The sequence below is a fragment of the Colletes gigas genome, unplaced genomic scaffold, assembly GCF_013123115.1.
Source record: "Colletes gigas isolate AHSC1104 unplaced genomic scaffold, ASM1312311v1 Colletes_gigas_Sc00011, whole genome shotgun sequence".
NCBI classification, from domain to species: domain Eukaryota; kingdom Metazoa; phylum Arthropoda; class Insecta; order Hymenoptera; family Colletidae; genus Colletes; species Colletes gigas.
In genome coordinates this window covers 3,510,557-3,526,995 of record NW_025106640.1, presented here as the reverse complement: position 1 = coordinate 3,526,995, position 16,439 = coordinate 3,510,557, and the positions used below count along the sequence as shown (strand labels likewise).

Here is a 16,439-nt window from a genome sequence, read left to right as displayed (position 1 = left end):
GCTTTTATCTTCGACTTGTCCCTCCGCCCGTCTCGAATTTACTTTCCAACAAAATCTTTCGACGTACACGCGAACCGCGCTATCAGGAAACGCGTATCTTGCAGATTTCAACCGTAGAGAAACATTTTCATTTTCACTTATTTTCACCGCTCCATGGAATGTTTAGTTCCTCTAGCTTCAGTTTTCTTATCGCGATGGCTCTGTTGCATCCTTTGCATGGTTCTCGAGGGAGAAATTGAACGTTTACAATGTATTCTTGGTGTACTTTCCCTCCTCGTAATTTCCAATAAAAGAATTTTCACAAATCTGCTGTGATTTTCAATTGGAGATTTATTTCCTTTGATTTGTACATTTCTTTCAGTGTGTATTGTTAACAGGTGTTTGTATTAATCCTTTTATTCGAGTGTATTTATTAGGCGATTCGAAGAACTTGAGAGCACAGTTTTCACGAATTTATAGTCTTACTGTTCGATCAGGGTTAATTTTAGATCTCTGTTGACCGGATCTGAAATAGCCAGTTTAATTATTCGTTCAGTGGCACTTAAATAACATTTGCTCAATGAACCCTTTACGGTTAATGACACTTTATTATTAAAAGTTCCTTATCTCTATTACTCTGGAAATATATCTTTTTTGGATCGTCAAGGGTTAAATACGTTTCCACGCCCACATCTGTTTTTGATCCCCCATTTTTCTAATCAAATATTTACACGGATACACGATAAAAAATACGAGGCGCCTGCATCGCGAGTCGAGATTGGAGAACGCTGTTAAGGGAGGGCGGGTGCATACGAAAGAAGTAATTCCCGGGGCTGGAGACCGTCGTCAGTCTCGGAGCGAGCGTTAATCAACTCCATGGCGAACGTAGTAGCAAGTTAACAGCGTGAAAGTTGGGCAAACTGAGCTAAAAGGCGGCGTGTCATCGATCGAGGAGGCCTTATTAATCCCCGCCAATAAAGGTGGACCGAGTTTCGGGGCAGAGACAGCGTGTCCTGGGTCAAAGGTGACGGGGTCCTCGGGCAAATAGTCACCCTCGTCGCGAGCACTTAGCCCGGAGCCCCGTTCCTGAGACTCGTGACGCGCGAAAGACATCGCGACGGGTGGAAATAAGTTCGTAACAGGTTTTCGTTGCCGCCTCCCCGGGCGTTTCTTCGCGAGAGACGGGATTTCGAGGCCACCGCTGCCCTCCAGTTCTCGCTTTAATCGCCCGCGACCCTTCTTAGTCAGCCTTTCATCCCCCTGGATCCTCGTTTGTTCCTACCCCCCGACGAAATTGCATCGTTCGGAGACTGGAAACACGTTTATTAGGCTCCTTCGCGGGGGTGCAGCCTTTCGTGGTTCCGCGACAGAAATTTAGAAACGCTGAACTTGTGTGGCGTGGATTTCTTTGTTTCTGAATCTCGTCCGACTGCGGGGAATCTCGAGAGACAGCGGTCTGTTTATTTTCCTTCATTTTATTCGTTACGAGGGAACGCAAGATGCTGGAGGAGGGCGCAGAGGAAGCCACTAAATTAATAATTGGACCGTAGAACCGTAGAACGTGCTCGGAATTTTTCTCGATGGGAAGAACGAACGAGCTCTCGGACGATGAAATCCACTTGTTCGATCGAAAATCGATGGCTTTTGCGATAGGAACGATCCAATTATGTTTACGCCAGATTACTCGTCAATTTGACTGGTTCTCGTTATATTATTTAAAGAAAAGAAAATTGCATCCTAAATATATACAGTCAATCTAGCGTTGACAATCACTTTTTTACTAAATATGAAATATTTAACGTCAAATAATAAATACTCTCAAAGCTTTGGTTATCAAGGGGTTGGCAATTTATATATCTCAATTGAAAGTAAAATTGCATTTTAAATGCAATGAATCTAGGCGTTGACAATCACTTTTTAAGTAAATTTGAAATATCTAACGTTTAATAATAAATACTCCCAAAGCTTTGATTATCAAAGGGTTGGCAATTTATATATCCCGATTGAAAGTAAAATTGCATTCTAAATGCAATGAATAGCGTTGACAATCACTATTTAAGTAAATTTGAAATATCTAACGTCAAATAATAAATACTCCCAAAGCTTTCGGTTTTAAAAAATCGCGCGTGGGTGCAAGGAATATCCATAATCGCGATCCCAAGCGAAACGTCTTTTCACGGGTTCCCCGTCGGGGGAACCTCGCTCGAAATTTACGGTCCGAGTCTCCCGGAAATATAAATTCTTATTTATAGATCCCACCGCGGATCGGCGTCTCGATTGCTGGCGAAGGAGTTGCCGGGTAGCGATAAGTGGTTCCACGATCGATTTCAACAGTCTCGATGAGTTGGAAATTGGTTCGCTGTTCGACGGACCGTTCGACGCCCCGGGAACGCGAGGAATCCTAGCAATTCGCTCGAACTATTCTCCAAGTTCCTTCTACCGAAATTTTCGACCGTTCGCAGTTTCGTGTCACCTGCTCGAAGGTCGTTCGAAATTCCGCGAAAAACCACGCGAGATATTCGCTGGCGCTTATTTCCATCAAATTTTGCAACAAATATTCATTGTTGGTCCAAACTCCTCTTTCTTTGTTACATTTTTTATTTATGTGATATAATAGTTGATGGTGACTGACACTTCGAACATATGTTTCTTTCACACTAGAAATTAAAACGATAGATACTTGAATAAATGTATCGTGCAATGAAAATGATTATTCAATCTCTTATAGAAAGTTACGGTTTTTCATAAATTCAGTCGAATAAATTTTGTACAAGTTTTATTAGAAATTACGAACGGGTCATTTTAACCACTTTGGTAGTTCTAGTATTAAATATCGTAAATAAACCTTTGAAATGATTTAAAAAAAAAAATCGAGGATGTTCTCACGCATGGAAAACCAGTTATTTAACGCATAGGACGTTGAAAATTTGAGTAGCTTCGAATAAAAAACGAAGTAAAAAATATTTAATTCTTGCCAAGTGCCCTAAACGTCAAACACGCGTCTATAAATGTACCAAGCGCCGGAAGCAGGTTGAAAGTTCGCGGCGTTGGACGTGCAACAATAATATACGCGAACGTCATAATCCGCGAGCGAATAAACGTAATAAACCTGCCCGCGAGTGGGGGTTTGGGGAGGAATTTCAATTTAAAAACGGAATTCTCGATCTCTAGGTGGAATCTCTGCATCATCGCGAAAATATTACGGCGTTACGCAATCCCGTGTGTCGCGGCGGCGTTCGTTTATTATTCTTTGCCCGTGGATCGGGCGTTTCGTGAGAAATGAACCGCGACGGGGATGATACCCCGCGACGCGATGAAAAAGAAACTCGCGGGGGCGGGGTTTGGGGGAAAAAAAAGGAGGACGAGACGCGCGCGTCACGAGGGAATCCGTCCGCGGTATGAACTCCCGGAGCGGAATTTCGTAATTCGTCACGGAAAAACGCTATGCATACTTGCCAAGCATCCCGTCACCCGGTGCCACCGGATGAATCATGTTTTCCCGAAACGATTGGCACGCGTTTCTTTTCCGACCCGTAGCACTCCGTGTGTCTATGAATAACACCGTCCACCTGGGTTGTGACATTTTCGAAGTGTTACATTCTTACGACCTCGCGTCAAGGTAGCGATCATCTTAATAGAATAGATTCTTTGTTAAGAAATTGTATCAAAAATATGAACCGTGAAACTCGGCTGAGAAAAAGAATTTTTTAATAAAATAAAATGAATCTTTTGCAAGCATTCGATGTCTTGAGTTTCTTTGCAGTTTAGTTGAAAATTTTATGGCAACGAAAAGTTATCGTCGAAGAAGGAATGCTTCAACATCTGATTTAAATGATAGAAACTAAACTCTGATAAAGAAATGTTTCAGTCGACCACATAATTCTACGTAAACGCTATTTTTTCGTGCCTCGATTAGCAGTTGCTCTCTTTAAAAAAAGCCTTAGTAAATTTGTTCGTTTAGTAAATAAAAAAACACCTTCATATTTTTATCATAACTTCTTAACGAAGCATTTATGAATTGTTTGTTATATGACACTTTAGTCTTATTTTTACTTGCAAGACTTGTTATCTGTGAACAGCTATATTAAAATTGTCAGAACACTTTTTCTTCGGGGATCATTTTTATTTCTATTCGATAAGTTGCTTAAGGAAATTCGAACATGGTTAGGTCCTTTATGAACTCGTGACATAATAATAATCGTGTTATTATGAAACACTTAATATGTGCTCTAGCTACCATCTTCTGCGATACAAAGTTCCATTGTTTTCATTGAAACTGTAGGCAAGTTAACTTCGCGAACCAACAGTTTCACGAAGTTTCGCTAGTAATTGATTGTTAATATTTCTATAGATAAATCCTAATATTGATTCAATAATCTCTATGTGAGGTTGTCAATTTCTACCAGTTGAATCAGTATAGATTTATTACATTTTCGAGTGACTGGAACCTCGTTAAAAAGAAACGATGAGTGATCGTTTTAAAAATGTTATATCCCACGTAGGGCGTTCCCAGTTCAACGTGTATACGTCGAACACGGGCGATGAAGTTTCGTCGTGGCTGTATTTTCGAGAAAATTGATTCTGGAAATCCGCCTGGGATACAAGCAATTCGGTACGACTTGGCTAACGTGTTCCTGTCTGTCCATTGCTCGCTGTTTCTACTTTTGCAACCGTTCGCGGAGCTACGGTGCTATCTGTACTTCCTCGAACTCGTCGCAACCTTCTACCTCGTTGCAACCGATTTAAACAAATAGCACGGGCGCGTTTGCAATTCAAACACGAGTAGAAATAGCGAGCAATGGACAGACTCGTTAGCGAAGCCATGGCGAGTTGCACGTACAACGGAATCTTCGAAATTGATTTTCTCGAACGCGAACCGTCCCAGAAAAAATAGCAATTGGACAGTCGATGGTAGGAAAAACTAATATTTGTGAATTTGTCGTTCTTAAAAATATTAAATTAACAATCTAAGGCAATAAGAACGATTTAGAAAAATTGTACCCGTATATTGTTTGCATTTTTCGACCAAACGTCCGATGACTTATGGACGACGGTGTATATTGCACACAGGGGGTGGGGGATGCAAGAGAACAATTTCAATTCCCTGGGCAAAAATACCTCCTCCGCCGCGCGCTCAACGGCAGATCGTAAATTCTTCAAGTCGAGCTCCGTATTTTGTTTAAGGCGCGTCCATCTAAATGCAAAATGGTAAATTTATTTTTGTCTACAGAAATAACGTCGTACCACTCTTTTTGCAAATAAACTTACGAGGTTGACTCGCTCGAACGAAGAGCAGAGTCGTGTCTGAGGTATTTGGAAAATTGCTTTTTATCGATCATGAACACGGAGAGATAAATTTATTGCAAAATATAATTTGGTCGAAATCCCTTCGGTGGTTTGGGGGGAAAATAGGTAATTTCGATGGAATTCGCTTTTCCTATGTTTTTTTCCGAATTTCATACAGATATTTACGTGTTCTTTTCGGTATGTTTACAGTGGACAAGGGGGTTCTGGAACAGAGCGGCGAGAACCAACAAGTAATCGAATGGTGCTTCCCCTTGCCGTCTCAGAACACGATGATGCTGTCGGAGCTTCCGGAACCGCCGATTCCATTGAGCGAGATCGGCCCGATTCCGCCCCCGCCGATGTTCAGCTCTTCGAGTCCTACTCTGTTGTTGGCCAAACAGCGGCAAACACGGAATCCCCTATCCTCGGATTACGAGGACGAAGGTACGTATCCATTTTCTTCAATTTTTTAACGATCTTTCGAATCCTCTTAAATAAACCTGCTTTTTTATTCTTGTTATTTGTCGTCTATTTACTAGAATTATTGCAAGCAATGGACATCAGAATTTCTTTAATTGATACATTCAACTGCTGATCTATCCATTCTATGATCTACATCTTTCGTTTACGTGATTGCTCCAAGAGTAAGAGACTAACATCGAACTAAACGTACCTTTTTATTCTTTTCATCTGACGTCATTTATTAGAATTTTTTTAATTATGACACTTAAGTAACTACCGATCTATAATTTCATTCTATAATTTACATCTTTCGTTTATGTGATTGCACCAAGAATAAGAGAATAATAACGAACTAAATATGCTTTTTTATTCTTGTTATTTGTCGTCTATTTATTAGAATTATTGCAAGCAATGGACATCAGAATTTCTTTAATTATTACACTCAACTGTTGATCTATCCATTCTATGATCTACATCTTTCGTTTACGCGATTGCTCCAAGAGTAAGAGAATAACATCGAACTAAACGTACCTTTTTATTTTTTTCATCTGACGTCATTTATTAGAATTTCTTTAATTACGATACTTAACTACCGATCTATAATTTCATTCTATAATTTATATCTTTCGTTTATGTGATTGCACCAAGAATAAGAGAGTAATAACGAACTAAATCTGCTTTTTTATTCTTGTTATTTGTCGTCTATTTATTAGAATTATTGCAAGCAATAGACATCAGAATTAATTTAATTATTACACCCAACTGCTGATCTATCCATTCTATGATCTACATCTTTCGTTTACGCGATTGCTCCAAGAGTAAGAGAATAACATCGAACTAAACGTACCTTTTTATTTTTTTCATCTGACGTCATTTATTAGAATTTCTTTAATTACGATACTTAACTACCGATCTATAATTTCATTCTATAATTTACATTTTTCGTTTATGTGATTGCACCAAGAATAAGAGAGTAATAACGAACTAAATCTGCTTTTTTATTCTTGTTATTTGTCGTCTATTTATTAGAATTATTGCAAGCAATAGACATCAGAATTAATTTAATTATTACACCCAACTGCTGATCTATCCATTCTATGATTTACATCTTTCGTTTATGTGATTGCACCAAGAATAAGAGAATAATAACGAACTAAATCTGCTTTTTTATTCTTGTTATTTGTCGTCTATTTATTAGAATTATTGCAAGCAATGGACATTTGAATTTCTTTAATTACGACACTTAATCCATTCAGAGAGTGAAATCATCGTGTCTGCAACCGAACGAATGTTTTTCAGAAGACGAGGAAGACTTCGACGGGGACGACGAAGACAACGTGTACGTGGTCAGGATGTCCCAGCCGGATCCTACCATCGACACGTCGAGGGTCGAGGAGATTCCCGCCAAGGAGCCTAAGTTTCACGCGGTGCCGCTGAAGAGCGTGCTGAAGAAGAGGGGTTCCGGAAGTGGTCCCGGAACGCCGCAGAACACGCCCACGCAGGAGAACAGGCCGTTGACCCTGCGCCAAGAGCTGCAAGCCTCCTTCAAGTTAGTCCGATTCCAAGCAATTCTGCGATGAAATCCACTCGAAAGACTCGACGACTCGAAAATTCGTACCTAATATTCTTCACCGTATCGTGTACCCGTAACGAGCCTTAATTTGTGAATGAATTTCTGTTTTCGAGATTCGAACCCCACGAGTCTTTCGTTCGGAATATTCGGGCCTACTTCAAGGTTCGACGGCGTGTTCGAACTACTCTGTTTTCGTTTAAACGCCCCTGAGAACCTCTCAGACGTTTTTAACCGGTCGACGATAAATTCGGGGGGGTCAGTGTCGACTTGGCCGCCCGTTTAATTATCGTTGGCTTTAATGGAAACGTCTCGAAACCCTGGAGTGTCCCGACTCGTCTGGAACATCGTTCTTCACCTTCCGGCCTTGTCATTTCTTTCACGCATCGCGTTTATCACGGGCCTCCTGCCATTCTCTCTCGAGCTCTGTCGATCATTTTTATTCAGGCGGACGCTCGTTTCGGTTCCCCTCTCGAACGAGTGTCATTGGACTGACTGGTTGGATACTTTGAAGTACTGCGGTGATCAAAAATGCATCGGGCACCCGTAAAACACAATATTTTTTAATTTAAAGCTAGACATTAAAATCTGTTACATTTTGGGGAAGTTACTCGGTCTACAATTATAGAATATCATTCAATTGGTAAACCTCAAAGGGTAGAAATTTGTATTCGGAAAGCACCTCAATTTAAACTCTATTCGTAACTATTTCGAAGCGCGTTGAAAGCGTGTAATGTTTAATGGAATTTTAATTAAAATCAGGGTTCTACACGAATATCCATTCACCGAAATAATTAACGCGTTAAGTAGATTTACTTCGTGTGAATTTTGTGAATACCATCGATCTATATGATTGAGGATATAATGTTTAATTCGGAGGGTGTCATCGCGAGAAGAGAAGTTTGTTATTTTGGTATCGTGTGCACAGCGAATAACCCAATAGACACAGTGTGTCAGAGAGATTCTGTTCCAGTCCCGAAAAGCAACGAAACCAACAGTCGAGCGAAACTCAATATCGAAGGAATCGAGAACGATGCTCCGGGGTATGAGGCGGCTCCCACGCAAAAAAGTATCGTCCATTAACATGTATCAGTCACTAGTAAAATATCGTATTTTTCTTATGCTTAACCAGAAGGCCACCGTTGAGGCCTAGGATGAGAATATGGTAATTGGGCATTGGTCTAACTAAGCATGTACGAACCGATATTGTGTATATAAAAGATAGCGAATATATATATATAATATCAAAACATATATGTATAATATAAATATTTGTCTTATCCACGGCGGTTGATCGCAGAGAACTAACAAACGTTTCTGTTTCTGGTCTCTCTGTACCTTTATCTTTCTCCGCCTTTGTTTCCCCGTTTCACTTTATCACCCTGTTATCGATCTTTCGTCTTCTACTTTTTTTTCTTTTTTACTATTTTTCGTCTCTCTGTGTGTCAGCATCACGAGCGCCGTTAGCATGGTAAACTTGCGACCTTAAGCATGAGAAAACCTTAGGGAAACCCATTGTAAACTGTCGCCTACGCTTCACACGTTCCATTATCAAGTTCCTCGCGCGTCCGAGAGCCTCGAACCATCGATCGACGAGAACGAGGACCTCGATCTTCGTCCCGACGCGTCAGGGACCCCTGGCGTTTACTTTTTCCTTCCTTTTTCTTTTTAATCTTCTAATCGTTTTCCCGTATCTCTGTGTTTTATCGCCGCGACTTCGACGCTTCCACGCTCGTCGACTATTTTTAAAATATGCAACTGTTCGTGGAAGGCAAGTTTTTTCTCGTTTTTTTATTTTAACGTTCGATGGAATGTACGATCGTGCAACGTCTCCGAATTTAAAACATTTCCAACGAATCCATGCACGAAACATTTATTTCTCTTTTGTGGTAATTTCGTCACGTTTTTATTACGATACTTGGGAACCCTTTTGCGTGATCGTTTCAATTTTTGTATTTTATAAGTGTCTACTATTTTGTCTCAGCCCTTTTTACTGTAAATACTGGTTGAACTGTTCTTAAAATATTGGTGTTTTATGTGTTTCGATTAAATTTAAAAAATCGTTCAAATATCCGATCCAAGATGAATCGAAATAACCCATCGATAAAAAAAAAGAAATTATTTCTTATAACTGTGAACAGAAATGTTTCCAAAAAATAATCCAGCCAAAACGCGACCAAGAAGAAAGGGTTGAATAATTGAACGATTGTCGACGGTTTCTGATTCGAAACGATCGTCCATTCCGCCGTAACGGAATTAAAAATAGAGAAGAAAAAACAGCAATCGTCGTCGCGAATGGAAAAGAATAGGCGTCGCGAAGGGAACGGTTATCTGCGTCGACGTCGTTGATAACGCGTTTCGAAACGGACGACGTCGGTGTCCGTTTCAGAGCCCAGCAAGTTGCTTCTGTTATCTTCATCGACGTCACACTGTGCATTCTCCAATTCTCCACCCCCTTGTCACTGGCGTTGTTTCATCCCCTCCATATGCATCTCGTACTTGGAACATCGTAGAGTAGAACATTGATTCGTGTAGCGTCGACCAAACGTTACTGTCGGGGCTGTCCGGGGATCCAGTAAAGAGCCAAAGTAGAATTTTTTACAGAAATAAACGCAAAATTGTAATTTCAATATTGTCTTGAATTTCTGGATCTCGGGAGCTCTGACTACCACTGGATCGGGAACAAAATCAACTGGGTCGATGAAAACCAGCCGGAGAGTTAGAAATAACGTCTCGGTAAACTTTAAACCAGCGGTAATAAATCTTGATTCGATGCAAAGGGATCAATTTCTGACGCAAACGTGTCTCGAGTCGCATCGTTTCTCTTTATTTATAGCTCCTCGCGGTATTCGTCGCCTAATCGCCGAGTGATTTTGCCCCGATACGAAGCAGAGAATCGTTCTAACCGTGCGCTCGTTTTTCCCCCGGCGCTTATTTCAGCAGTCGACCGGTCAGATTCGGCTTCGCCCTGCCTAGCACTTTGGAGAACAAGGAGAACGCGAGGCCGTACGTGATCAGGGAGGACGTCGATGGCGACTCGGGTGACGGGCAGGTACTTTACAGGGACGACTACGACGACGAGAAAAGTAAGTACATTGCGTCCCCTCTCAATTTTATCGTCGTCTTTCGCCTACCTTACCTTAAAATACGATTTTGAATATGTATTCATGCCATTGCACCAAACAAATTCAACATGAGTAATTAAAAAATAATCTGTACGCGTTCTGCAATTTTAAATATGCAATCTGACATTCGTCAGTGTTAACAGAAAAGTACTCCTGTATCAAATATAAATTTTCGAAACATTTTTAAAGTCACTCGATAATTATTTCGACGTGAAAACTCCTAGCATCCCTTATATTCTAAATCGATTAGGACGAAAGAATTGTATGATACTTTCACGTTCGAAATAAGTGGAAAAATTGTTCGTTTGAAACACGAGATACAATATGTAACGTTTAATGTTACGTAATTGCATTCTAACTCTATAGCAATTACGTAGAAAATTAAACCGTAGTATTCAGTTTCCCCTGTAACGTTACCTAATTAACCTTAATTATATTCCCAATTATCATCGTGTAACAAATATTCGAACGAGGAATCGAACACGGAAACGCAATACGAGAAACAAATTCAACGAGGCAAATTTCTCCTTCTCTTCTCGAGAACTCGAGGCAGAAATTGTTAATGTTGATTTATTAACAAAAATTATCGACCGGATATCCTGGTATATATTCGACTCTCAAGTTTCGAGTCGAGAGCATGGAGCTGTGTTTCTTTGATCACAGTTGCTGTTTAGTCTAAGCGAGATAGGGCCCAAGAGGGTCTACGAATGCGTGACGAATTTTTGTTCACGACGTTCAGTCTTTTAGTTTCTCTCGTTGAGTAAAGACACAATCCCTGTCTACTTTAAATAAAACCAATTATAAAGTTTTAATTTAAAATAGTTTTACTTCATTTCTCCCACCATATCCAACAGTTAACAATTATAAAAAGGAACAACGTCCAAATTTCATTATTTTTCGAAACTTCGATGTTAAACATGAGAAATATTTAAACTTTCACGATGATATCGATAATTCTGCCGCTTCGACGGTATTTTATTTTTCATTATCGTAAGTCGCTCGGCTAGAAATATCGGGACGAGGATTCGCTCGGACGTCGTTCCGCGTCGGCGGTAAAAGCTTTTCGAAACGAAGCCGCCTCCAAGGCTGGCGGATTTAACGAGAAATATAATATGAACGGATACAATCGGCCAGCGTCATTTTTCTTCCAGTTTCTTTCCCGCGGAACGAATTACGCGAACGATATACGGGGGATGTCGACGTTTCTAATTGGAATTTCTTCCCCCCCCCCGACCATTGTTCTTTCGCGACGTAACGTCGGCTACTCAACGATTAATCCCGCCGATTCGAGGGCACGTTAACGATTTTCCCTAATTGCTTTTTAGAGGATTTCTTTTGTACCGATCCTCTCGACCGTGATGCAATTTTTCGGCGCAACAATTATCTCACGCGATGCAAAATAACGTTTCGCATTGTTCCTTTGGAATTCTATTCGAGCGAAGCGATCGACAGGTCCTTCGAGTGGAAACTGAAGGCGCGAAGGGACGTTGAGATAGGCGAAGATGGGTTTGCCAAAAGGCCTCAGAATCAGCATTCGTGGACCGTACTAATTATACTCGCGACGAGATACGTTTATTCACGCAGACAGGCGCGAGATCGCGCAAACACCTCGAAGGTTATATTAATCCCCGAAGATAGCTGGCAAGTGGCTCAGTGTGCTTCTGGCCGTTGTTTTGCTTCGGTTTTCCGCGAACCGTTCGGCGTCTCGATCGAGTTCGAAACTTCGAGACACGAAATAAAAAGATCGCGTCGACGTTTAAGGGAGAAAAATCGCGCGTGAAAAGTGCACGAGGGGGCGAGTTCGATTAAAAATCGCGAACGAGAATCGAGATAAAACCGTTTCGCGGGGGCGTTCGTGCGTGGAATTTAGTGCAGCGGTGGTCGTCGCGAGAAATGAACAGAGCGATGACACCATGCTGTCGATCTGGACCGCGTCGACCCTGTCGATCGCCTGTGCCTCGATCGAGCCCTCCAAACGGGAGCCGCCATTGCGTCGCAGCAACAGTTGCTCCTCGCTCGTCGATGGTAAATCACGTACGAATCGTTCTTAAAATAGAATAAAACGCTTCGACGAGAGATTATTGCGTGCCTCTGTTGTCGATAATAGCGTCTCCTATTGTAGTAGTCAAGAGTTCGAAACGCGAGCGTGTAGTGGTGTTCGATACGATCGTTCGAAAACACATGACGTGTGTTCGACAAACAACGACTCCTGTTATTTATTCTTCACGAAGATTCGCTCTATAATTACTTCTGTCGTTCGAAAAACTCTCAAATAACAAAGTAGGGTCATGGATCAGTTCTGTGGTCAGTAATATTTAATAGTCTCACCGGAAGGAAACATTTTTTCATTGCTCTCTGAAGCATTATTGTGTCCAAATTAGTACTTCTATTATATTGATTGCATTAAGGTCGTCGTTTTATTTTTTATTCGAGTGTGGCAGTTTTTCAGAGATTCAGTGTGCCGAGAAAAAGTTTCCAGCCGAAATAGAAAGTGGGAGTAAATGTTAGACGAAGCAAAATACATACGCGGATACGTGAGTTCGTGATCAGCGGTCTGATGATTGTTTGTTTAATTGCAGGCCGGTTGGCAGCGAAGATCGCGCGCAAGGAGTCGCTGTCGCTGAAGCTCTCCCTGAGGCCGGACAGGCAGGAACTCATCAACAGGAACATCCTTCAGCTGCAGTCGGACAATGAGAGGCAGGAAACGAAGGAGGCAATTGGTGCCAAGCTCATCAGGTGAAAAGATTCTCCATCTTTTCTGCGTTTTCACCTCGGAGACTGACAAAGGATATTTTTGAACCCAGAGAATCCATAAAACCTCCGAATCGGGTCATTTTTTATTACGAATATCAGTTAGAACAGGTTGAAGTTCATTACACGTTTATAAAAATTTTAAATATTTCTTTGCATATTATCGGTTCTGAAACTCTGTTGGTATTCTTTGTATAGTAGTGTATTTATGTAAAATTGAGGATTAACCTCGAGGAAAATAAAATGACTCTGGTAAAAAGGGATGATGTTCCCTTAAAACATTGCAGAAACGAAACACAGTTTTTTCCGCTGGGTCATTGAATATTTCTGCAATGATTCATCAAAAATTGGCGCCTGACAGTTAGCAGCGTTCCCTTGGCAGTAAAAATAGATAGAGTAATGTATTAAAACCACAGTATTTTTTCGTCTCTCGCATCAATGATCCCCCAGATCGCTCGTCTAACAATAATAAATCAAATCCATCGATGATTCATCACTGACAGTTGACTCACTCGCCTGAATAGTCCAGAAACATGACCAGCGGCTGTCTCGAGCAATGCAACCTCCATTTAATTGCTACTTAACTTCCCAAAATAAAATTAAATCGTCGGTCTTGTATCAACATGCATCCAAAAGACAGAGTCGACTATTTTGCACCGTCGATTTCTCTGAAACGAAATTTACTAATTTCTGCAAATTAAAATAAAATCACCGATTCGACGTCCAACTCTTCGAGCGTCGAAAAAAAAGGATGTAGGAAAGGGACTCGCGCGTTATTAGAGCCAAAGCGTCCTTAGCGTCCCTGAAATAAAATCGGGAAAACGATGGAGAAAAGCGTGGCTCGCGTTATTGAAAGGAACACCGGGGCCGCCATTCACGGCGAGCATTCAAGCGTCCGCTGAATCCTCGCCGTATCTCGCGTGGCCGTGAATAGCAACGATGCTGGCCATAGAAACGCAAGAGCCAGAACTATTCGCGCTATCGATTGCAAGCGCGGCGCGTTACATTCACGAGAATCGATGCACCGGCGACGCAACGTAGAAACCGTGGCCGGCTCCTAAATTTAGCGATCTACCGGGAAAGCGTGGATTTGTTTCCCCATCTGGCCGTCCGCGAATTCCGACGCGATCATGACCAACGCTCGTGAATGGACTCGCCGTTCACGAGCGTCCTTGGCGCCGCCATCTTTCTTCTCGCGGTCCCAGGGATCCCATAAACGCGGCCATTTTCAATTCTGCAAATTTTCTCGTATCGTCGCAGATAAAAACGAGTCACTCTGCACGACTGAAGCGTCAGAAAAATATTTGTTCAACCCCCTTGATAGGAATTTCAGTAGATACTATTGGCTTAATAAATTATAAAATACACCATATCAGAGGTGGATTAAATTTTATTGAAACGATGCAAACCCAATACAAGATCGAAAAACGATCTATTAGTGGTGTTTAGATCGATGGAATAATTTTTGTTTCTTCATTTTTATTAAAAATTTTTATCCAGATAAAAATGTTGCCCATGTCTGAGCTTTTATACGTATTTTATTTTCCTCGAACGATCTTAAAATCGTGTGACGCCAAAGTATCACACTATCAAAAGGTTAGATAACCATTTCTTTTCGAATTGTTCGACTCTGAGCGTCCTACGCGACTGTTCTCTTTAAAGAAGATTACATCGGATCACGAGACAAACAGTTGACCGCGATAAATCATTTGTTTACCTCCGCGCGCGTGTTTTACACCGTCCCTTGGCCGTTCGAACTGGACGAAAGCGGATTAAGATCGATAGGTCGACGGTGATTCACGTGGCATTGTTGTTTCAGGCGGCTGAGCATGCGACCGACCCAAGAGGAACTGGAGGAGCGAAATATCTTGAAAAGTAAGCTTTAAATGCATGAGCAAGTCGAGTGTCGCGTAAATGGCGTCGAGCAATCGTTTCTTTTTACGCGCGAACCGCGACAAAATAATTGCTGTTCTGTTGGGGTTGTACGAAACGATCCATGACGTGTTTTCAGAGCAAAGCCCCGCCGAGGAGAAGAAACAGAAGGAGGAGAAGAAGCGATACCTGCTGCGGAAACTCAGCTTCCGACCGACCGTCGAAGAGCTTAAGGAGAAAAAGGTGCGTTGGCCGCCATGTTGCGACAAAATTCTGGTTCGAAGGATAGTCGAAGGCTCGACGATGTTGTAGCCTTTTAAAATACAGGCTTTAAATATTTTATTTCGTTCGACAATCCAGAATCTTGCCTCGAGTCGACGAAGATCGAAACTGAATAACGAGATAACGTTTTGCTTTCGTTTGCAGATTATCAGGTTCAATGACTACATTGAAGTCACGCAGGCCCACGAGTACGATAGAAGGGCTGACAAGCCTTGGACACGATTGACCCCCAAGGACAAGGCAGCCATTAGGAAGGAGCTGAACGAGTTTAAGAGTTCCGAGATGGCCGTTCATGAGAACAGCCGACACCTCACCAGGTACGCCCGTCTCCTTCTGAACCGTTAAAATTATTCTAATAATCGCGTTTGGGACGTATTGGAACTATAACAAATTTGAGAGCTTTAAACCGTGTTCGAGTCGAGTCTGATGCTGAGAGGCTGAGAGTTTTCTGAAAGTTAAGACTTGACTGTCGTAGAAACGGTCTTGAAAAATTATTTTACTCGATAGCGAAAGTTTGAACACGTTGATACTCGGATCACGTTTATTAACCCTCTGGGGACGGAGGACTTTAAATTACACCGGTATGGACGAGGCATAAGATTACTGCGATCTGTTATATATATATATTTTTTTTTAAATTAATCGTATTACACACGGATAGAAGAATAATTCTTATTGATTTCATTGCATACGTTACATGTTACAGTTTTCTATGAAACGGTATCTTTCAATCACCAATATGAAGACCTGGTTTCCACCTGCAGGTATCGCAACGATAACCAGACTCCAGTCTTCCTCCCTTAATTTTTCGATTAGAACGATTATTTATTCGTGTCCCCGTCGTTTCGACGGATTGTAGATTCGGACCAGTTGGCTCCTTGATCGGTGCACCAAGTCTCACGTCCATTTTCTCTATTCAACGAGCCCTCACAGAGTATATAAAAATTGTACATATACCCGATCTCCGGAATAACCAGTTGTCTCCACCATTTTCTGAGATTCACGCACAGAACGATTATATGGAAGTGTACCAGCCCAATTTACCCCATTCTCACCCGTCACGAATCGCAATAAATTCCTTTTACGTTCGTTTACTTGTATAATAGTACGTT

General features: G+C 41.5%; 1 protein-coding gene across 11 annotated transcripts in view; it reads left to right on the top strand.

Moving 5' to 3' along the window:
- The window catches only part of LOC122398466 (phosphatase and actin regulator 4), a 267,861-nt gene that overhangs the window by 245,302 nt on the left and 6,120 nt on the right, over positions 1-16,439 (top strand). For 6 of the 11 annotated variants that reach the window (XM_043398329.1, XM_043398322.1, XM_043398331.1 and 3 more), the window contains 8 exons: positions 5,476-5,709; positions 7,027-7,276; positions 8,430-8,462; positions 10,238-10,383; positions 13,002-13,158; positions 14,993-15,048; positions 15,185-15,288; positions 15,472-15,644. In XM_043398329.1, the coding sequence (XP_043254264.1) occupies positions 5,476-5,709; positions 7,027-7,276; positions 8,430-8,462; positions 10,238-10,383; positions 13,002-13,158; positions 14,993-15,048; positions 15,185-15,288; positions 15,472-15,644 (1,153 nt within the window). Of the gene's footprint in view, positions 1-5,475; positions 5,710-7,026; positions 7,277-8,429; positions 8,463-10,237; positions 10,384-13,001; positions 13,159-14,992; positions 15,049-15,184; positions 15,289-15,471; positions 15,645-16,033; positions 16,196-16,439 lie in introns of those variants that run through there. The other 5 variants (XM_043398324.1, XM_043398323.1, XM_043398325.1 and 2 more) reach the window with 5 other exon arrangements.